The following is a 24248-nucleotide window of genomic DNA, read 5'->3' as shown; positions in this document are numbered from 1 at the left end:
AAACTTTTGAGGGACCGGCCATGTTGAGAGTTCTGACAAAGACATTTGAAAAATAGGCTACACAGCAGTAGTTTCAACACTCACCCACACTCTACTTCTTCTCTCAGTCAGGGGTTCAGTAATGTTCAAAGTATTAAAGGACAGACTCACATTTTAAAATAAGTCTTACAGCAACATCACATGCCCATATGTACATTTGAACAGCCTCTGCTTCCCTAAGGGGCTTCTCTTATCCTTTACTGTACATATCTCTTCCAATTTAATTTCAATGTAAAAGTTACAGCACAACATCCAGCCATTGTTGTGTGCACCTTAAGGTTCATGCTAAAGCTAATATGTGGCACCATTGGTCTAACTTAGAGGGGATATCTACCTTAATTAGTCTTTAAAAAAATTCCATTCCAAGGGTGTATGAGAAACGATAGTGGCTGCTAATCTTGCAAAACCAGAAAGGCCTGCTCCAGAGCCAGTGTTTGCTTTTTCTCTTCTATGGCAGTGCAATGTGGCAAATATAAAAGGCCAATTCTAAGGTCACGAATCAGGATTCATATTTTCAGCTGATTAAAGTGATAATCTTGAAGATTTGCATTTAAATTAGGGATGCACGACATTGGATTTTTTGCCGATATCCGACATGCCGATATTTTACAACTCATTTAGCCGATACCAATATTTTTTTCCCGCACATCTAATTGCAGAGATCATTGACTCTCTTCTGTATTGGAATTAGCGTACAGTATAATGGTGATACTCTTATCACATTCGTTACAACGGTCGGGGTGACGGGTCTTGAGATGGTTAATCAAGTTTGTAGTGTTGAAAGACTTTGCCTTGGCTCCTCCTCGCATCACCGAAGCTGAGCAGTCATTGCAAATAGCAGTTTTGCTATCTATTTCGGACACTTTGAAAAACTTCCACACCACCGACATTTTGGCTTCTAACTCTTTCGTGCTGCAGGTAGACACATGTGACGTCATCACGCTGCGCTGCGCAGGTCTTCTTCGCGCCGGGGACATTGCACCGAGGTCGGGCATTTAATCAAGTATGAACCAGCCCATTATTTTATCGGTTAATTATATCGGCGGATATCGGCGTGTTTTAAGCAAATATCGGCCAATACCGATAACGTGCCAATAATATCGTGCATCCCTAATTTAAATGTCTGTAAGTCACTATCTATCGCTGAATGAGGTAACACAATGGTGATTGAGCCTATGGCCCACTGATGAAAGCCTTTGCATTTGCAGTATAAAGTATTATTATGGACTGGCTGTCTGTGGCGACCAGTTAGTGACGCGTTTTCCATCACCCAGCAGTGGGTAGGTGGGTGGTCTGTAAAAGTGCTTTAGGTGGTCAGAAGACTACAAAAGTGCTTTATAAGTACAGTCCATTTAATTGCCAAAAGGTTCCCATTGGATTCAACAAACACGTCAAATAAGCAGCTAATTGGTTGGAGTGAAAAGGAATTGAATTGTGGATTCTGTCCCTCATCTTATTGGAAATGTGTTGAACAGTATGGACTTGAGGAATTATTACAACATCCAACGCTCTTAATGTACATGTAGGCATGTGAGTGTTGTTTTGCAACAGACTTAAGTACAATAAAATATCCTTTAAGTACAATAAAATGGCTACCAATGCTTTTGGTGGGGCTGAAAACACTTCTCTTTCCCTGGAGGCTTAGGTTGATCACTCTTCAGCAGACACGCCTGAAGGCATAATTAAAACATCACTCGGCATCACTGGGGACATTTAACATTGTTGTGTTTTACTGGACTGTATGCTGAGAGAGTAAGACAAGAGAGCGGATGTCCTCTGAATCACAAAGGTTGAGAATGATGAAACTTGCTTCATGTGTTGGCTTACTTGTTGTGAAACGGTGCAAAAGGGAAAAATAAAGAGGTGGACAGGCGTCTCCTCAGATTTGGGGCTAATTTTGTTTTCCCTCTGAATCGACACAAGGATTGTGTGGTCATTAGGGCGCCTGATCAAAGGCAGGCGTTCATACTCTATCAGCCATAAATATTCACTTCAAGTAATGTGCTGCCTTTTGCAAGCGTCTTTTTCAAGCAAGGGAAACAAATTAATTCCCTGAGTAATATCCCAGGTCACATGGCATGAGATGAGAAGTGGACTGGCCAAGCTGAAAATAGTGACTTCAATATCATAAAATCTTCGACTTTTTATCTCTTAAAAGAGAATGTGAGAATATAAGCTATTGAACCAGGCACAGAGAAACCGGCCGACACAAGTCTGAAGTGCCGAAACAAACTTTACTGAGTAACGTCTGCATCGGGGAATACAAGGTATCGTGTTGCTTTGATGTGATTAACACACACTCACTGCACATATTGGAATACGGGCTGCAGCCGACATGTTTTAAGGACACGGCAAAGGACTGTGATGTGATTTGAAACTATCCTCTCATCAATTTCCAATATGTCTGGAGTGTGAGATCCTCAGTCCCCCTGCCCCTTGACACCTCTCTCCTCTTCATTAGAGGTAACAGGAGCAGGGAACACAAGGCCCCATGTGCCGGGAAATGTGTGCGTGTGTGTGTGTACACTTGAGTATTCGTGCAGTGTGAAGTCAGTTCCAGCAGCACTGGATGCATCAAACACACGCCGCTACTCCTCAGAGAACCACTACACTGAAGTAACTGCTGAGACATCTCCCTCTGCCTCCGCGCCCCCGGGAGGGTTCACTCTCTGTCTCCCTCTCACACACACACATTCACACAGGCGCACACAAACACACACAATTTCCTAATCAGCTAATTGCACTTAGAGCCACTAACTATGCAAACAAACCCACTAAAATAGAGACACAGCCACAACACAAGGCTCTATGGGACAGCAAAGAGGGAGACTGGATCATTAAAAGTGCCGATATGGGATTAGGGGTAAACAACACTAACAGGTAAACATGATCTAGATAAACCAACATGAGTGATATTGAAAAACACCCTTCAATTCACCTTCAGGTACTTTCTTTGCATTTCAAGTCTCGTATATGGAAGACAAAAGGAAATTTTAGTTCTGTTCTTGAAGTGGCTTTCTAATGAGTCCGGCCTGTATAAATACCCATGTGTTTCCACCTACCCTCTGCCATATTGTCATTGTCACCGTAGTGTGTTTATGCCGTCCAGCCTTGGTGTCCTTGTGTTTGCTTGCCTGGTTTTTGCGGATCACCCTTACTGGATTATTCTGCCTATCTGTGTATGACCCAAGAACCTTTTAGTCGAGGAAGAACTTTTCTTACTAACTTGTGTGTTCCGTTTCCTGTGCGTCTTTTGGTTCTGAATTGTTATAGGGAGATTGGCACTTAGGCCTTTGCCATCAGTGTGTGGATGTGAGTGTGAAAGGGTGATGTAAAAGCACTTTGAGTGGTTGGAAGACTAGAAAAGTGCTATTTAAATACAGTCCATTTACAGCATTTATCAGAGAGCTTTACTTTAATCTAATTTCTAATATTCTTTTATTAGTTTTTTCCAAATTTTTTCCAAAACTATTTATGTATGAAAACTGTATGAAAAGTGCTCCATTGATCAAGATTAATTTACTATTATTTAATGAGGGATCGACGTGCAGCAAAGGTCCCCAGCTGGACTTCCATCGAGGATGACTACAGTACGGGACATATATTAACTTCACTTCATCTTCATTAAAGTTCATGTCGACACTTTTTGGTCTCTTGATTGATAAATGAGTCTTATATGTTTGATAAATTCTGATTCATATCTCTATGGTGTGCGACTCACATCAGCAGATTCTAAGATCAGATAAAACGTTATTAATCTCAAAGGAAATTATAGTTCCAGATAGCTCAGAAATACAGTACAAATTAGAGAAACAACTTCAATATAAGTGAAAAATCTAAAGTGTATGGGTTAATGCGAAAGAGACAGTGCCCGACAGAATAACAATATTACAATAGTTATTTACAGCAGTAAGCAGAAAGTAATGGTGGCCTGCAAACGGGACACGCAGGACTATCATTGCCTTTTATCTGCCGGCCACATTTTCTGGGGACCGATACCCTGCAGGACGGTTTGAGGTGAGCTGTGATGCAGCTGCTCTGCTGGATCCCCCGGGCTGCTTAAGGCAGTGTTAGCAACTGGCACTAATGTTATGCTACAGTTGATTTAGCCGGGCCCCCTGTCCCCTATGGCAGAGATAGAGAGCACAAGCGCAAAGCAACGCAGCCACTGTTTTGCAAGAGGCCCTGTCCCCTATGGCAACATTAAAAAGGCTACTATAGCATTAAGCTATGCCAACCCACATCCATTACTATTCAACAGGCCCTGCAGAGCAGACCTTTTGTCTAGGTATGATTTCATGAACATGTTTCAGAAGTGAACTGACATGTAAAGCCACTGACAAGTGTGTGTGTGTGTGTGTGTGTGTGTGTGTGTGTGTGTGTGTAGGCGAGGGGCCGGGGCTGCGAGCAAAAGGTGTTTTTATGAGCCAATTAAATGACATTGCTATTCCACAGCCCGGGGCACACCTCAAGGCGAGGAGCAGCTCAAAGTTGCAGCACTCCAGTGACCATTGTCTGGTAGTGGCTTTACACACACCAACTTTTCTTTCCTTAAAAGATCGATCATTCCAGCTCTTTTGTCTTCTCCCTCGGAACGGGTTAGCGCAATTATTTCCAAGGGCCCAATTTGTGAGGAGCTGTAAAGACTGTGTCAGGCTGCCGGATATCTAAATGAGACAGAGTGAAGAGGGAGGGGGATCAGAGAGGGGGTACATCATCCAAATTTCTGGATGCGGTCAGCAACGTCTACCGAGTGTTTTCTCAGTTATTCACTATTCTACCAGCTATTAGTATAACGATCATAGGCATGGATAACAACAAAGATGTTGCTGCTTCATTTTACAGTTTCCTATCTTAGAAGTGACATCTGGGCTCTTCCTGTATACCTGTAGCCTCATGGCGTATATACAGTTATATATTTAAACTGTAATAAACAGGAAGTACAGTACTGCTTAATTTAAGAATAACAAATACAGTATTATTTGGATCCGGTTGGTATGACAGGAGTGTTTTCACAGCGTTGAAGGATTCTTGCTTTTAATCTTTGTCCCAGGTTGGTGAGTCGTCTCCAATGTAGGCCACTATTCAAGGTGAGGGAGAAGTAGTTACAGTAGGGGGAAGAACAGCTCTTTGATCTTTGATCTTCTCACTTTTGTTTGAAAATCAAATTTATCAAACGGGGGAATAACAACAACAACAGCATGATAAATAGATTAAAAAAAAAAAAGCCCAGGCACAAAGGCACCGTACTAAAAAGTCTTGCATTTGATTATCTCCGATAATGAATATGTCACATTTGCAAAGAGGGGCTCAGGTAAGAAAATCACTAAAGCACCGACAAGCCTATTCTCTCCCTCTCCTTCATAATTACCTACCCCTGCAGCGGAGCCGATCCCTCTCTTTTCTCCCCTTTAGGCCCCTAGAGACTGATATGAAAGGGAATTGGACACTTGGGGCCACAAATACTGTAATTAAAAATCTCTCCTTTTCTTGATACGTTGTTTGGAAACATCATTTCAGTGCGCAACGTGCATTTGTTAGGGATCTGACCTAAATACACCCTAGATTAAACACAGGAAAGCACCGGGTCTTTGTTTCAGGTTCCTACTCATTAGGTGTGAAAATGAGGTGATTCAGGCACGATCGGGGGTTTAAATTTAGAAAGGTGATATCCATACAAAAGAGATGCAACCTTTAGGTAGAATCCTGCAATCAAGAGCACACCCGTGATTAACAGTAAGGCTCATTGGCCGGGGTAATGTACTGAGAAGCAGTTACAATCAACAAAAGTGGCTGTGCCTGCAGCAAACTGTCACATGGAGGAAATTTAACACATCCAGTCGACTCTTCAACGAGGAAATGTCAACTTACGTTATTAATCTTCTTCCTGCGTTAACTTAAAAAAGAGAGAGTCCGTTATGCGCCAAAGGACAACCCTTGAGTACAATCAGACCTGCAGCCAGCTTAAAGCTCCAAAATAGCGACATGACTCAAGATTAGAAACATGATCATTCAACCCATCCGCTTAAATGTGCTGTTTGATTTATCGTAGCTGGCCTGCTTAAGTAATCACCCAAATAAGCTTAATGGAAAAGGAGCAGCCCCAAAAAGCTGTCTCTGCTGTTTCTATTTATGTGAAACGCAAGTTTAACACACTGAAGAAGTCGTCTTGTGATCATGCATTAACAACTCTAACATCAGCCTCCTCCTGGGATTCCCCCCTCCTCTTCCCCGCCACTGTTCCTGTGACATATTTACAGTACAAAGGCTCGGCTCGCGTCCCCTCCACGCACATACAAACACACTTACATAGACGGAGAAAGAGTGGCTGATTTAATTAGCTCAATCATTAAATGAGGCTTAATTAGAGTCACTTTCCTTCGGAGAGAAGTGTGGGACTCCGAGCTGTTCCTTGTCATTACAGAGGAATAATGAGCCACACAACACAAAACAGCACCCGTCGCCCTCGCAGCACCGGCAACAATGGAAACTTTCTCAGTGCGGCAGCACTGTGAGGCGTGGAGCCTTTGATATGTTTATAATAGAGGGTTAATGATGTAATGCCCTGTGGAAGTGCCAATATGGGGAGAAGCTTTGACAAGAAGTGACATGAATAAAGTCTGTTATTTAACTTTGGATAAATGAAGCCATCTGCCTTTATAACAATGAGCTGCAGCAACACCTCCCCAAAGCTCAATAAGGGTTTGAAATTACAGGAATTATTTCAGCCCTGTAGTCCATCCATAAACGCCTTTGATGTTTTATAACAAGTCCAGCCCAGATCGCTCCGGCCTGTCTCCACTACTGTCTTAATGTAATGTTCACCTGCTTGTTATAGTTTGGAGGCTGATAAGAAGTGATGCTTGTACGTCTCCCGCGGGTGTGATTGTGAGGTAAATATTAGCAGGCCCTCTGCGCCACCCCATACCAGTAAACCAACCCGCTGTCCTCTCATAAAGAAATCAACAGAGTCAATGACTTTTTAAATGTTATTATGCTGTCATGAGGCCTGAGATGGGTTTGCGTGTGTACAAAATGAGTCTGAAAAATGATCTGGAGGGAACGTGTGCGTTTGCATGCATGTGCACACGCTTGCATGCACATGCTGCTCCTGTTCATTATTGGCCAGCAGCAGAAGCCAGTCATTTCCCTGTCTTCATAAAGACTTGGCCCATTAAATTCTACCTCCAGTCAATAATTAGGACTCCACAAATAAACCAAAGGCAATTAAATCAATGCTTCCCCGGGCCGGTGCCTGGACCCCGTGGCCCACATGGACACTCCATCTTCTCTGCTGGCCTTATTCATGGCGCGTTGCAGTGGAGCCATACAGTACACCCCCTGGCCTGCTCATGATTATTAGATAGCAGCGTCCCTCGATCCTGGCCGTGGAGCGCCGCTTATGGTGGCTCTCCACTGAGAGGCGTAGGGTTTGATTTCATTAACTCACCAGTGGAGGTGAGAGACGAGGAAATGAATGCAATGTTTCATTTGGTTTTGAGTGGACATGTGGGGCGGCGGTGAGGGGGAGAAAGAAATGTATGCCACTTCTTTGGCATGAGGAGAGAAGTTACTCGGCACGTTCACAAACACGGTTCTGTTCCTGCAACACACTGTTAGCTGAAGTGGTGTCTCTCTTTCTTGTTATGTTGACATGTGGCAGAGCATGACAGGGATGGCGAACAATGGCCTGCGGACAGAGATACACACATACCTACCACTCCTCTGCCCATTCACATCTGCACATCTGCACACAGACGCACACAGAGTGAGTGATGGGTTTGCTATTGACAGGGCCACTGAGATAATAAAGTGCTGTCCCACTGGCAGCTCCATTAGGCACTGACAGTGACAAGATGAGGCTGTCGCGAGAGTGCACATGCACACACAAATACGGACACACATACCCTCACGTACACACACGCGAACACATCCTCATCCTCTTTCAGTGACAGCCAGCCAGTTAAGGACATGGATCTCTCTCTCATCTTTCCTTTCACTGGGTCTATTTCTGTCTTTTTTTATCAGAAGAAGTGTGTGAGTGCAGCTCAGGGGTAAGATCATATCACTATTAGGGGAGTGTGTTATTAGTGTCACAGGCAGGGTGACAGGCCAGGCCATTTCACTTCACAGATGTTCTGCTTGGTGAGCCTTTCATAAGCTATGACAGAGAGCAGAGAGGCAAAGGAGTTACAGTATGAGAGCTCTTGAAGTGTATTCCCTTGCTAAGAAAGCTGTTGCTTCTCAGTACCGACAGATTTTCAGATGTTCATTTTAAAAACATCAAATTAAGAGATCTGCCTTAATTAACCAACAGACAGGAGCTAAATCATCTTCATTTACTCTGCTCCTGGTCTCAAACATCTTGAGTCTCGCGTCCCTTTGATACGACCGGAGAAGGGAAGGAAAAAAACGCGAGATCCAGAGAAGAGGAAAAATTAGAAATAAATAATTAAATGAACAAAAAACAGCTCGAGATGGACTTGAAAGGGGATAGAAAAAGTCTATTGCAGAGAGGGGGGATGACTGTGGTGGTCCCAGCGGTCCCCGCAGGGACCTAGGGGCGAGTCTCAGCCTTGTCATACTCCGCTCTACTCCTCCTCCACTCCACACCAGCTCCAGCCCCCCCCCTTCCCCTCTTCCACCACCCCTGTTCTGCCCACGGAAAACGTCGATAGCAGGCTGCCGGTGCCGAGGTCTCTGGTGGACACTAGCTCATTCTCCCGGCATCGACAGGCCCGCCAAATCAATATTTAGTTCCCCACTAACAAGCTGCCTCGGGGTCTGAGCCAGAGAGAGAGAGAGAGAGAGAGAGAGAGAGAGAGAGAGAGAGCGAGAGAGAGAGAGGAATACAGGACAGTGGAGGATGGCAGAGAGAGACAGAGAACAGGGACTGAGAGCTGTCCAGCTAGAAGGGAAAAACATGGATTCAGTAGAGTCTTGTTGTGTGTGCGTGTGTATGCGTGCGTGTGTGTGTGTGGGAGGGGGAGAGGAAGGTGGAAAGGTCAGAAGAAGATCTGGGGAACAGGAGAACAGTGTCTGGTGTGTGTCGTGGTGCGGAGGCGACGCATGAGTGCCTGCGGCAGCCGCTGACAAGAACACAGACAAGACACACATACACACACTCGACACTCTCAATCATACACATATCACAGCGAGCAGACGTTGACAGCACTCGAGTAAAGCTCCAGCAGAGCACTCACAGATGAGTGGCTGAGCACACAAAGACTCGCACACACACGCACACTCACTCAGCGAGGATGTAGTGGCTTTTCTTTGTTTTATCTTTTGCATCGTTGTTTCTTTAGAGCCTGGAGCAGGACACTCAAACTAAAATACATCCTCCATTTACTGTAGTTTGTTGAAAATTGATGCCAAATTTTTTTCCATACATAAAGATTGACACAGATGCTTATCTGCAATGTTCGGTAACACATCTGGTATCAAGTATTCTTAAACTTTATTATATACGATTAAAAATAGACATATTAAAGTTGTAATCTCGAAGATCTCAGTTTCGTTCTCTTTGGCGGCACCTACAGCGATAAACGGTAATTGCGGGAGCACACTTCCCAGATATCCAGACAGTGTCGCATGTGTGACGTCCACGGTTGGCTCCGGTTGTAACTCTTAATTTTTTCTCACTGACGGTCGCTTTCCTTTTTAGACTGTTTGCTTCATCTGAGCGTCGAATTTGTTTCTTTTTCTTTGGATTTTCACTTATTTTTGAAGTTGTATCTGTAGTCATCGATCTTTTCAGCCATAGTAGATTACTGTTTACTCGCAACACTTGCAGAGACCGGATAAGCAGCCGCTTAGCTCCGCCTACCCTCTCTGGCAGACCAACCACTGCTGGGTGATGGAAAACGCGTCACTAACTGGGCGCCGCTTGTGATTTTTTTCTGTGACAGTCGCCACAGACACCCAGTCTGTTATACTGCAAATGCAAAGGCTTTCATCAGTGGGCCATAGGCTCAATCACCATTGTGTTACCTCATTCGGCGATAGATAGTGACTTAACAGACATTTATTTAAATGAAAATCTTCAAGATTTTTAATTTAAGAAAATGTCTTTTCAAGGTTTTGCTCTGATAAACATAAACATTAACTTTTGTGATAGGAACTACTTTACGATATACTGTTGCTAAAAAGCATACAAAGTACTAAATGTTATTATATTCTGAAGAATGAAACCACTGCAAGTTCTTTTTTTTTTGTTTGTGCTACATATCCATCTACAGTCTGTTTTTGTTTCCAGAAACTTTAAAAAGAAAAACTTTCTGCCAGTTTCGACTCTCCACACAAATGTTGTTCTACAAAACTACACCGCAACTAAGAGCTTTGTTAGGCTGAAAAAGTATTTTACTACGCAGAGAGGCTGGTTATAGCTCACACAGGACTTCTCTGTGCATTTGCAGGAATGAGTAACTTGTGTTATCACAGAGATGTGAGCGTCACCTTCTGCTGGAGAATGTGGTTAAGGTGTTCCAGCCACTCCTGGTCTCCTGGACTCTCTGAACCGGCCTCTGTCCCCTGTAAAAACAACAGCACACACACATACGTTTCAATGACAGGATGGAGACCGAAACAAATATCTTGCCGATGTTAAGAGAGAATACATTCGATAGATATGATATATGCTGTGAGATATGCTTAAAACTTCATGTTTCCAGAGAGAATCTGCCACTGATCTTAACATTCGCCCCTGTGAGTCTCCTGCTTGAGGGCAGAATTGTAGCATCACAGCAGCCAGGACCTTGAAGAAGCTCTCTGGAGACTCAGTGGCAAGGTATGCCAGTATACGTTTGCATGCTACTCATTTTTAAAGAGGAGCCTTGTTACTGCTAATGAACAGAGAGAGGAGCGACTGCGTGGCCATGTACACCTCAGCACTATGTGTTACCTCTTCACTTCAAACCCCGGGTGCTGCTGCTGGGAATGATGTGACGAGCCTTGTACTGCCTGACAGGCACGCTGGGGAGGGCAGGAGGGGGAAAGTGCTTGTGTGACTGGATCTCAAAGTCCTGCACTTACAGGCTGGTGGACCTAACAGGCACAGTCCTGCAAAGCTTGGGTTGATAAGGGACATCCAACGCCAAAAGTCTGCAAGGGGGCACATGTGGACTTTATGTGAACTTGGATAGACTACACTTTGGGAGAGAGCTCTCTGAAGACTAGCCAGTATTTAAAGCAATATCTATCTGAGACAGAGAGTGGCTGGCTTTCGTCTAAATAAGAAGAAATCTCACCACTTTTGTCTTTGAGGACCTCCAGCTGAAACAACTATTATTCATATTAATGCTAAGCTATTTAGACGTATTTACAGACCAGGGTTGTGTGTGTTTTAGTGAGAGTGAAAAAAGAGGGGGGTAGGGTGGGGTGGGGGGGTTCTTGTGACTGCTGCCTTCAGGCCTCCCACAGAAGTGAAAATGGTTGTGTGTGAGAGTGTATGTGTGTGAGAGTGAGTGTGCTTACCCACCCTTGGTGGATATATAACAAAGCACTGACCCTCCATCAAACATTAGGTGCAAAACAAACTGGCCTGGCAATTATAGCCTTATTACATCTGGATCATTAACTCCACAACAAGTTGTCCGGGGAGCCCGGAGCTGCTCGGCCCTCTCTGCTCCTCTGCTGCACGCTATGGAACGGACAGAGGCGAAAAACAGTGTGCAGCACGATGCATGTGTGGTGTAGCTATGTCTGAGCACACTTACTTTGCATCTATGCACATGCATCATATTGATTTGGATTTTCTTTCTTAATGATTTTTTGTATGAAGGAGCAGCTGTATTTTTTTGTAATAGCTCTGAAAATCAATTTAAAATGTGAAAATACAAAACACTGTTTTGGTCTCATTCCCAAATCTCCCGTTCCCATGAGACAGCTAAATAAAGGGTGGTCTCACCTTTAAATGACAACAACACAAGGGCGTAGTTTTCATTGTAACACTGTAACAACAACTAGCAAGATTTAAAATATTCATGTCATTATATCTCCTCGTAGTCTCGGAGTAGTTTAGTTGGCAGAGTGAGGACAGAATGATTTCTCTGCTTCATCTGCACTCTCCCTGCCTTATGAAGGAATTATGAATTCACAAACAAATTATTATTGCTTCATCGTTGCTTGAAACTAAGCAAGAAAGAAACTACTTTAGTGTATGACCTCTAATCTCTGTGTCGTTATCTCCGCCTCAGTAACTGGTATCCGTCGCAGTAAATCGGTTTTATCCTTTATTATATCCATTAGTTATAACGGATAAACGTTTGATACCTCACACTTTGATGATGAGGTGTTTTCATTTCAAATGTCCCACTGTAACCAAAAACATGCGGGCAGCGATAATAATTAATATAGTCAGTTTAGTGAGGTGTATGAACTGATGGGAGTCCTTGTTTACAGTGATAGTCAGAGTGATGGCTGTCTCATATGCACGACTCCTCCGCAGGTTGAAAGTGCAGCAGTTACGCGCATCATATATTAACTTTTGGACAAACTTATTGAAACTATTCAGTAATTCCTGTACGTCCCTACCATCCATACCCAATTCTACGCCCTTGCAACGACGGCTGCACGGCTTTGTCACAAGTGCATTATTATTCAGTGAAACACCTCAAGAAAAGCCTCAGATCGTTTTGGCAGGGACAAATCATCAAGCCAACACTGATACTTCAGAGGGAAGAATATATGTAGATTTTGGAAAACATGGTTGTAATTACATGAAGGTCATGTGTTCGCAGAATTCTCACAAAATAAAAACACAACCGGGAATAATTCATTTAAAAATCCGGATACGCCTGAAATTCAAAAAAGGCATTGATTTCAAATCCAAACAGCGGTGCCTTACAATGTTTCAAACTTCTGCAAATATTGTTGACATGAGAAATTTGGCAAACTTCAGAAAAGTAGTTCTTTTAGCGGTGGAGTATTCTCATTTGAAAGTAAAACCGAAAAGTAAAGCAATCCCACAGAGCCCTGAGCTCTCTTTCAGCACGCTCGTATCACACAACCAAGTGAATAAATGAATACACTTGCTATGTATCAGACTTTTGAAGACTGCTGGGACATCCTGATAACCTCATGTCACATTCTCAAGTCCAAAGCAAAAAAAAAAAGACAACCGACCAAAGTTTTGCAAAAGCTGTGCACAATTTCCAGAGTGAGCGGGGAAGAAAAGAAACATCATGAACCAGTCATCGCTGTTACAGAAGTGAAATGATTGTCAACCTTGTGTCAGCCGCTGTTCAGATTCTATACGTGTATACCCCTGACCCATTACAGCCTGTTGTGATGCTACAGACCAGTTTAAGAAGGGATTATTTAAATTTGAGTTACCTCCAACTCTAATCTCTAGATTCTACATAGAAATGTACATCCCAGCTGCCATCAGCGGCTATCTGATAATGATTAAGCCTCTTATTAATCTCGATAAACAGACATCTGCATGCTAACAGCTAACAATCTGCTAGATCTAAAATTCAACGTGAGATAAATTCCCTTGACGCTGTGTCACAAAAGCCGTTCAGATTTCCCGACTTCCTCGGATGCATCAGAAATGACCTCCGTTCAACAAACGAGCATTTTAAAAGCAGTTTTCTTCTCCTCTCGAGGACAGACCTGACAAAGCTTCATTTTTACTTTTTACAAATCTGCATCATGATGTTGAAATTTCAGCAAACTTAAGACCCGTTAATTAAAAGTAAAAAAAAGTCAATCAAAAGAAAATCTTTTTCTGTAAACAATGCAGCAAGGAAGTCTTGACTGGAAGTTGTTAAGCGCTAACTGCTGGCTAAACGTCCGGCATGTTCACCGTTGTCTCCAGAGGCTATATTGTCATTAGATTATAGCCGATAGGAACCAAGATTGCGTCCAACTCCTACCTAACCAAAATCTACATATAGCCACAGACTATCACACAAATCTTTAAATAAGTCAATCGAGCAGTTACAATTATTGCATTACTGCAATATGTGAAATGGCAGAAAGAACCATTTATCTTGGGATCCTTCTGAGACATCCAAAGTAAAACTCAGTAACACGTAATCACAGTTACACTATTAACCTCACTCTGTGACACAACATTTACAATCCTCTGGTGGGTGCATGCAGTCTCAACAGCGCTGAGATCTATTAATGTGCAATAAAAGAAATCAGGAAAAACACAGCTGGCATTTTTAGACACCAAGCAGGCTTCTAATATCAAACATTAATGCAACAAAGAAAAAAAAAGTGTTGAGGTAAAGAGAGTGATTTTCCCCTCAGAGGTTTCAGCTCTCATGAGGGCGACTTTTCGTCAAGTGAGGAACTGTTCCCTGTCATCTCCTGGGTGGAGCCGGGCTGCAAAGGGCTAAAATTGGTTTCAAGTGTGAGTAAGTGCCCGGTGAGCCCTCTCTCATCATGTGATGGATGGGAGGAAGTCCCCAGGGACGGGAGGTTGATTGTAACATGGGGGTGCTAATTGATGACAAGGCTGGGTATGATGTATGGTGGAGAAATGGCCCACCAAGTTGGGAAAGAGTGTGAAACTCAGACTTCTGCAAGCGAATAAGAGTCAATAGAAAGAATCTTCTGTTCAATGACTGGTCTCAGCAGAAAGAATAGAGTTGTACTTACTCAACCTGTGCCATATTAAATCTTATAAAAGATTGACAGGTGCTGCAGGTGTTTGATCTTGTCGAGAGCGGGAATGCCGGCCACATCCTGCTCTATTATTTGCTGCAACTTCCTAACTTATTAGTGATACGGCTCTGTGTGTGGTTCACCTTTACTTGGTGTTCAACCCTGCTTCCTTGCCTAAATCTATCTTCCCATCAATAAGAAAACGTCGGTAGAAGCAGAGATTTCCAGCGAGGAAAGATACTGTTAGTTACAGGTGAAATGAACAAACAACAGAAGGTTTCTCTTTCTTCATATTTCCTTCCCTCTACACCAATTCCAATCTACAGTATCTTTTCCCAGAGGACAGGCCAACGTTACAGTAGCTCCTTGCCACTCATTTAGCCTCACTTGACAAAAAAACACCCAAGGCTGAAAGTTCATATTGATGATATAATGTCTTTCTCGCTCCTCTGGTGCAATCACTGAGTGAAACTCCCTGAAAACTTTTAGGATGTTTCAAAATTTTACAGTACAGAAAATCAATTATAGGTATGTGAGTGCTCTGGGCATAATTTAGACGTGATATAGATCCTCAAGTTAGCATTTGTACATGATTTTGACCCACTGTCCCTTGGCCTTACCTGGTCAGTGTCCAATATGTCCGCAAGATCATTCTCTGACATATTGAGGATGGAGGCAGCGATGGACTTGGCTTTGATCATGGACTTGGCTGAGAGGCCGCTCTTTGCCGCCACAGTGTTGGCCTGCCTCGACCTCCTCCTCTTCATCAACTGCTGCTTGACCTCTTGAACGTCTAAAAGTATTTCACTGGCCAGGGCCTGAAGGAGGAGGAGAAGAAGAGATGAAAAAAAAAAGAGAAGAGGATGATGAAATGGATACAGAAAAACAAGAGGGATAGCTCTGCCTGGCAGATGAATAAATGAAATTGATCAAGCATGCGCCAGAGAGGCCTAGTACATTATGGAGGAATATTGAGTTTGACACACTCAGATTCTCTTCGGTTTCGCCTCAAGCTCCCTTGTAGGAATGTGGACCTGAGGGTTTGTTGCCCTGTCGATTGAAAGCTGAGGGAACACAGCTTTGATACCAAACGCACCCCAAGTTTTGCTAAAATCTCCACAGACAGAGAATCATGCATCAGAGAGAGAAAGACAGAGCGCTACTGAAAATACAGCCATTCATTTATTTATTTGCTTTCTGAATGTCTCACAGTACAACAGGGCAGCATAACACTGTTAATAATTAAGCTATGAGGGGTTGTTTTAAATGGTGCCCGAGTGAATGGCAAGCGAGACGAGGAAGGCCTGGGATGGCACAGTTGTCGAGCACTAAATGGGAGTTTGCTCTAAATACAGAGAGACAATTAAATGTTAAAACTGCCACTGTACACGGGAAAGTCAATAAAGTAAACTCCCCTTTGCTTCATTTTGAGCTTATTGATCGAGGCAATAATCTTCTGTATCATTCCCTTGTAAGCCCGCTGAAAAGCTGACCTTGGAATAGATGGTCAGATGAGGGAGAGCTGGAGACAGGAGAACTCACAGTACACAAAAACAAACACAAAAAAAGAGAAAAGCAAGCTGCTCTTGGATGGTACGCAATACAACCAAGCAAGCGAGAAGTACAGTATGTACACACATACGCAAACATAAGTACAAACATACGAAAACACTCAAGTGCATTACAGTAACAAGGGTAATCACATATGAACAATAGCGGCAAACATCTCAACTCCTCGCTCTTAATTTCACACAGGTGGACCAGGTGCAGTTTACAATGCCAGCGGTGGTTCTCACAGGAGAGTGCTGAGTGAGGGGTTCTGGGCTTGCAGCTGCAGTATGTGGAGTGTTGTCTATTAGCAGCACTAAAGAGCTTAATAAATAAATAAAACACAAGAAGCGTAAAGACATTCAGAAGTCCGAAGTAGAAAACAAGAGGATAAGATCGTACAAAGTGCTTACAGGTTAAAATGATAGTAGAGTAAAAAACATGAGAAAACACCAGAATTGTTCGACAAGGAAAGTGTGAGTTGTCTTTCAAATTCAAAGTCTGATGCATTTGAGTTGCTTTGAGAAAACAGGAGTGTGACCAGTTTGATTCCAACACAGTAAATTTCAGAACTACTTTCATCACTCGCCTGCCATGTGAGTGTAATAAAAGGTGCTTTTCTACCAAAAGTACCAGAAACTTTTAGTTCCGGGAACTTCTCTTCAAGGAACTAAACTGATCCTGTGGCCCATTGATGTCTGTGTTTCCACAGCTGCCTAAAGTCCCGGGAAGATTATGCAAATCAGGCCAATGACTTACGGAGAAGCAATAAAAGTAACTGCACTACACCGCCAGTCCAGTAGGTGGCAGTAAGAAGAAGATGAAGGCTGTACAACCAAGATGATGCCATAAAACGTGACGAACGGGCCGGTATCATCATTCGTGCGACACTACAGTTAGCCTGTTAGCATGGAGGAGATTCAACTTGTGCTGTTTTTGATCGTGCTGTATTGCATTGCAAATGGATTCATTGAATCAACACTGGAAAGGAGAACACTGGAGCACGGTGATAAACAATCTCAAAGCACGATGATAACAGTGAGCTTGCAGCTGCAGTCTTTTAAACATGGCGGGTGGAATAAAACGAGTACTCGACCAATCAGAAACAATCAGCACTATAGGCCCTGCCCTGAAAGTTCCTGGACCTTTGGAAAGTACTACCCCCCGAGCAGGGACTTTTCAGGGTGTAAATCAATTACCCCAGAACTAAATCTAGACCCAGGCTCCTGCTATCTTTGAGTTCCTCAAAGGGTTCCCAGTTCCTGGGGAAAGTTCCTGCTGTCAAAAAGCACCTTAAATACGCAGAATAGCCCAAGTAAAGACGACGAGACAACCATATCTATTTCCTGATAAAGGAAGGCCACATCAGCCCTTTGTTGGTGATCTGAGTGCCGTATTTACCCTAAAGGAAAACACAGCTCGTTAACGAAAAGTCGTAGATCCTTTTCTTATATTTACAGCCTAATAGATATTCACTGTCACTAGTCAAGGGTTACATTCAATTGACCTAAACCCTGCATGTGGAATAATCCAGGAAGAAATTAAGGGGTGAATTTATCACTAACTCTCAGCCCTGGGAGAGACAAAGGGTGGGAGGGGGATATGCAAGCATTCACACACCGGCTATTCAAATACATAGATGGAGGGTATGTGTGGGTGTGCATGTGAATGTGTCTGCGTGAGCCCGGCTGGTACCACAATCACAATTGCCAGAGGGGCAATTTAGACAGGACGAGGATTAGGGAATGGAGATGGGGATCAAATGAGCACAAAAAGATATCCTCTTTAATAACTAGCTACCGCTGAAGCGCTTCACACACATGAAGTCACAAAGGGCCATTCAAAAATATAAAGAGTAGATTGGAAGAAAAAGCGCTTTCATTTTGTTTGATTATGCAGCCACAGATGTTTTCTATTGTCAACTGAGAAGGAAAGATGTTTCAATATATAAACACCTTTCACAAAACAGATATATGACAGGTGTATACTGCAATCACAGGTAATTGTGTTCTTACATAGTTGTTATAGTGGACTTGCAGCAATTTAAAAGGGAAACAAAATGACTCCTGTATACCTTTTGGAAAGACATTAAGCAAACTCTTCACCATCTTGTACTTGGATGACAAGCCAAAATATTCTTTACAAGAGGATTACCTTCAGTGTGTGTGTGTGTCTGCGTGCTGAGGAGTAGTCACTACATGCAGGGCCACTGTTTAGCAGTTCAACAGCAGTGCTTACAGCCTGGGGCGTGTGCAGGGGCCAAAAGGGTTTGCTGGCACACAATAAAGAAAAATCTCCACACACACGCACACACACACACACAGCAAATACAGGCCCAAAAGAACAAAAAAACAAGCTCATAAAGACACACACAGACACATCTACACACACACACATGCACAGCCCTCCGGTCCTGATCAATACATGACAAGAGTAAATCTCCTCCGGACGTCAGGCAGTCCAATCAAAGGGCTTGGTGTTCTTATAGGGAATCACAGGAGCCAGGGGGAGACAAACAATGATGTGAATCCTCAACAACAACACAATGGCCCCACCAGCCTAGGGTTATGGGAATCCAGCAGAGGAGTTATATGAGCGTGAACTGTATTCTTATGCATGTACGAAGACGTGTGCTTTCACATGCAATGCCTCTTCTATTATTAGGTTACATGTAGTTTGCATGCATGTGGGTCTTTTTTCCAATATATGGATGCATATGTATGAAAACATGTAGGCTAAAGGCTAAGTTTTATGAAAAAAAGGAAGCAGAAGATAAAACACATCCTACACACCTCCAAGTCTCCTCAATTGCATGTGAGCCATTTAATGGACAAGAATAGTTTCAGTCAATGTGTTATATTTCAGGGTTGTGAGGAAAATTGGCAGTAAGTTGTATCCATAATCTGCCACTTGATTTATGTGTGTGCAAATACACTGCCACCACTATCTATCTCTGCCAAGCCCTTTCCTCCTTTGATAGACAGGTGTTAGCTGAGCAGAGTTGATGGACAGTCTTTATCAGTCTCCGCCAGACACACACGTAGGCCGACGCAGGCACACAAACACAACCTCAAGGTGATGGATTAGACCTAAACAAAGACAATAGTGCCCATTCCCAATGGGCACACTGTGCTCCAACAGTGGTGGCCTGTTTTTCACCATACATTGGATGACACTGCAAATGTATAATGGCACATAAACGCATTGAATCCATTTATCTTTTGACACATAAAGTGGACCAGGTTGTGGTGGCCGCAGGTTAAGCAAGGTAGTGCTGACGTCCTTTCCCCTAGCTACATCGCCAAGGGAGTCTTGAGGCGTGACTAGGCCAGGTGGGATGCGTAATCCCTGCAGTGAGCTGTGGGTCTGGATTTCTTCCCTGTTGGACATTCCCAGAGAACGTCCACAGGGAGGCATCAAGCTGACATCCTGATGAGATGCCTGAAGCCTCTCAGCTGGTTCCTTTCAATGCTAAGGAGCAGTGGTTTTACTCTGGGCTCCTTCTGGATATCCACCTGATAATCAAAAGAAGCAACTCTATTTCTTTTGATCACTGCCTCGACCTCCTGGGGCTCAAATGTCGATTGACAGGTAAATTAGGAGCCTTGCCTTGAAGTTCTCTCTACAGCACAACAGCCTGGTTCAGCACTTGCATGACTGGTGACACCATGCCAGTTCTCCATCTTGGATGGCTGCTGCTCAGGAAGAGACACTATCCACAACCTTTGCCTCCCCTTCCACTGTTTTTCGGCAATTGGCCAGAACCAATTCAAGACCATTCACAGGTGTTCTCCATGACTTCGTCCAATTTCACCCCAGACTTGTAAAATAAACCCACAGGTTTCATATCTCCTACCTCAACTTGGAGGCACAAAAATGTCTTCAGATATGTGATTTAAGAGGGCCTTATTCACACTTTCCCAGTCGACCCCCAACTGGTTTCTAAGGTCTGTCTTTCGTCTACTGTGTCCTGGTTCCAGTTACACGAACAAACCTATGGCTTCAATATGGTGTTCTTTATTGACAAGCACAAAATCAGACAGCAATACCAAAATCAGATTTAAATGAGCTGTTTCTCCCAATCCATCATTATACACCAGAATGGTATTAAAGTCCTTCAGGACTCCAAGCAGAGACTTGAAAGACACGAGACACCCTGAACTGGCTTACAGGCTCCACAAACAGTCAAAGAACTTCCTCTCCACACACTCACGTATGGGTAACACCCTCATTGTCTCGGGAAAATGGCGAGACATTTGTACAGCACTGGGTTTTTTTGAGTTTTTCCACAACCAGCTGTGCAACTCAAAGATAGGACAATCGAAACACTAGAACAGGTGCTGTGCATAGAAGTGAGCCCTGCTATGCAGTATTTAGTTTTTCAGTTAAAGGGGTCAGCATGCCAGCTCCCCTGCCTGCATCTTTTGCCCAATTAACAATGCATCAGACCCCTACACCCAATCCTGCAGGTGGTACACCCACACAGAATCATTACATACAGGTAAAGAACCTGCAAACACATCCAACCATACCGGTTTAAGACGAGAACGATGATTTGACCAGACAAAAGCCTGACCTATGGCCTTTGATTTCTTGCCCCTTCAGAATTGTACCTTGATAAAAGAATGAAGCTGCTCCAAATGGGAGTAGGACTGGCCGAGCTGTCTCTGAAGCCTGTCCAAGGCATGGGAGCTCTGCTGGGTCAACCCCTCCATTTGCTCAGTAGCTGTCTGTTCCAGTGCAGCCAAAGCCTGCTCACTGGCTCCCACACGAGCCTGCAAGGCATGCATCCGCTGCTCCTGTAAAGAAAATATGAATTCTTAACTTCTCAGCTGTAAGCAATCTTGTTTTTAATAAAGTAGAGTGTCTGCAAAGGCCTGTGAGATGTTTGTGGCAATTGTAGTAACAGTAAAATTTTAATAGGGATGGGGACGATTACTCGAGTACTCCTGGACGTCATTAGTCGAGTAGCATTGCACTACTCGTGCACAAGTGCATGCCTTGTTTTCGGCAAAAGTAGTTTAACTCAGTGACATGCACCATGTCAGCTGTGACCAGAAAAAGTGATGTCTGGAAGTACTATGACAAAAAAATATGACGATAACGTGCTGTGCAAAATATGTGGTGTTGAACTATAGAAATACTAGTTCGATGCTTAACCACATGTGCTTAAAACACAAGGAGAAGCCAGCACACGTCGCGATGATGATACCAGAGTGGAGAACATTAGCCTGCTAATAACGAAAATGGTGACTGGAGATATGCTCCAATTAAGTGTTGTGGAAGGAGAAGGCTTCCGTTGATCCGGAGTACAAGCCACCATCACACCGAACAACAGCTACGAGAGTGGAAAACCTGTGAGTTACATGTTAAGCAGCACAGAACAGAAGTTCATACAGTCCGCTACCGCTGTGACGTTTGACAACAGAATGTTACACCATTAATTGAAGGGTCTGTTAAGATTGTTCAGTGGTTTTGAAATTGCACTTGCTTTCCATTGTTGGCAATTTATTTACATTAATGTACAAGTGTTAGTTAATGTTCTCCTACAGGCATACAGCCTACTATTTCCAGGCCGGGAGGTCCGTGTCCGACATACTGTATATATATATATATATATATATATTTTTAACAGTAAACAAAAAAAAAATTTGCGAGTACTCGATTACTCGTTCATAAGGTGATTAGATTACTTGAATATTGAAATCACTGGAAATGCCCATCCCTGGTGTCTAATCTGGGGACAGTGGGAATAGCACCACACAGGCCGCACCAGGATTGTTTCATTATTCAGATGCATCAAGAATCACTCTGAAGAAAAATATATATTGTTGACATATTTAAAATACTTAATTGTTTAACAACTTTGATTGAGTTTGTATTTCTTTCTCTCTACTTTTTTCTGTTGTTCAGTGTAAAAAATGTATATTTAATCCTCTGTTATGAAACGTTGTTTAACAACAGACATTGAAAAGTCAGAGGGCTAAAAATTTCCATATTCACTGTGTACAAGGAAAGTGCTGAAAATGTACAGCTGGGGTGTAAAGATTCCTGGTTTGTAGTAACTCATCTCTAACCCTGAAAGCTTTCCTTTTCTTTCTACTGATTATGTCCTTCTTAACTGGGATCTGATACATAACTGGCAGTGCACAGGGGCAGGGGCTGTTATTATACAGTTCAGTTACTGAACTTAAGTTGCCTAACCACTACATGTCAAATTGAAGTTTTCCTAATTGAAGTTCCGAATTAAATTTCCCTAATTTGCATGTTTGTGGCAAAAAACAAGAATAAAATATCAGAAACATTTTTGATATGATGCAATTCTAATTGTTAAAATTAACTGGCACCGAGGCTGTTTCTTGCCTTTTTCTCTAAGTCGTCCTTCAGTTTTGAGCAGGAGGCCTCATACTGGCCTTTCTCTGTGGTTGCGACATTCAGTCGCCTCTTCAGAGATTCAATGAAGGCCTTCCTGTTTGTGGCCTCCTCTGATAAAGTCTTCACCTGTAGAGAAGCAGAGCAAAGGGGGAACCAGAGGGTTAAAAAAATAAAGCTGAACTACCTGAAGTTTCCTTCAAATAAGTGAGCTGCATATGTTCTTTAATATAACAGTAACTGAACACTTTTCTTTTCTTATTAAACTAACTGAATCATTATGGTGTCAGCTGTGACGTAATGCATGTACCTTCTTCTCCAACTCCTCCACCTGCCCACGGTAACTCTTCTCCATCTCCTGCAGGAACTTCAGTCTTGTCTTCAAGTCCTCCACCAGCTGCCTCTTCATGTTCACATCTCGCTCTGCGTGGCTCGTCCTGGAAACGAATGTGAGGCGCACACACACGCACAAAAACACAATCGTGATAGAGCATAAATGAGTATACATTATACAGAAAGTCAGGTTCACACATTGCAGACACACACACACAGGCAGATACACACAGAAGAAGCTGGCAGGCACAGTGTCCCTATGCAGTGCATCAGGCATGACAGCTCATTATGACAACTAAATACACTGGCATGCTGTTTGGGTACGTGGAGGGGGGTGAAATAAGGATGCATATATAATTCTAACTGGCATATATTAGAACAAGTGCTCTGGCGGGGAATGGCGCGCTAAGTGTGACTGGGGAGTCCTTTTTGACTAACGGCATTTGGAATCAGCAGCGACACTACTTGAAAGGCTGTAATCAATATTTAAATGTTTATTATTTCCAGCATAGCGTTACACCAGTCACATATAAAAACACATCAGCAGGGGAGCTCGACTTGTGAATGACTGATTATGAATAAAACACGCTGGAAAAAAACGTTGTTTGTTTGCACGCTGTACTGTGCTGATAATACTTCCCTAAAGAGAGACAAGGTCTCTGTATTATAAGCTATTCATGTCTTAACTGTTGCAAACATGCACCGCGTGTCACTTCCTATTTCGATAACCTGCTGTATTGACATGTTTAATATTCTACACAGCCATATTACAGCGGGGCCGTGTTTTAAATGGGCTCAGTATGTTAGTATTTTTTATTCTGTTTTTATAAAAGGCAAATATGAGTTGTTCATGGCTGTCTGTACCGTGGGGAATTAGAACAAATAGAATAAAGATCATAAGGATGGAGTTAATTAAAACGGTTTTTGCTGTTTTTTTAATTCAAAGATGTAGAGGATCTTTGAGCTCCCACACGCATCATCGACTGTTTGTTTTAAATAAACAGATGACGCAACGCCAGAGCAAATGCTTTCGTGTAAGTAAATGTCCCCGTCTCCCTAGGTGGATGGATGCCTGAGGGCAGACTGGCTAAATAAATGTGAGCCTGTCCTATTGGAGTGACATTAAATTAAATGAGAGAGGAGTCTAGCCTGGGGTCTTTGGGGAGAAGTAGCGCTGGCTGGTTACCCCATGGATTTGGCCATTAATGAGAAAACCCATATTGAACCTTTCAGATGGCTGTCTGGTGTTGACTTAAAGACGGAGAGCAGCAATAAGAGCCCCGGCAGCTCCCTCTGCCCCAATGCTAATGGCAATTAGATCGACAACATTTATTTTA

General features: G+C 43.1%; 1 protein-coding gene across 1 annotated transcript in view; it reads right to left on the bottom strand.

The window, feature by feature from the left end:
- Positions 1–24248, bottom strand: part of cntln (centlein, centrosomal protein) — an 89066-nt gene that overhangs the window by 952 nt on the left and 63866 nt on the right. The window contains exons 21-25 of the mRNA XM_069666458.1: positions 22889–23015; positions 22570–22707; positions 20820–21005; positions 15279–15476; positions 10498–10572 (exon numbers count right to left, since the gene is read on the bottom strand). Coding sequence (XP_069522559.1) covers positions 10498–10572; positions 15279–15476; positions 20820–21005; positions 22570–22707; positions 22889–23015 — 724 coding nt within the window. The remainder of the gene's footprint in view (positions 1–10497; positions 10573–15278; positions 15477–20819; positions 21006–22569; positions 22708–22888; positions 23016–24248) is intronic.

The sequence above is a fragment of the Semicossyphus pulcher genome, unplaced genomic scaffold, assembly GCF_022749685.1.
Source record: "Semicossyphus pulcher isolate SPU_LCO1_2020_fin unplaced genomic scaffold, fSemPul1.0.p SCAF_17, whole genome shotgun sequence".
Classification (NCBI taxonomy): Eukaryota; Metazoa; Chordata; class Actinopteri; order Labriformes; family Labridae; genus Semicossyphus; species Semicossyphus pulcher.
This window is presented reverse-complemented; position numbering and strand designations above follow the sequence as displayed.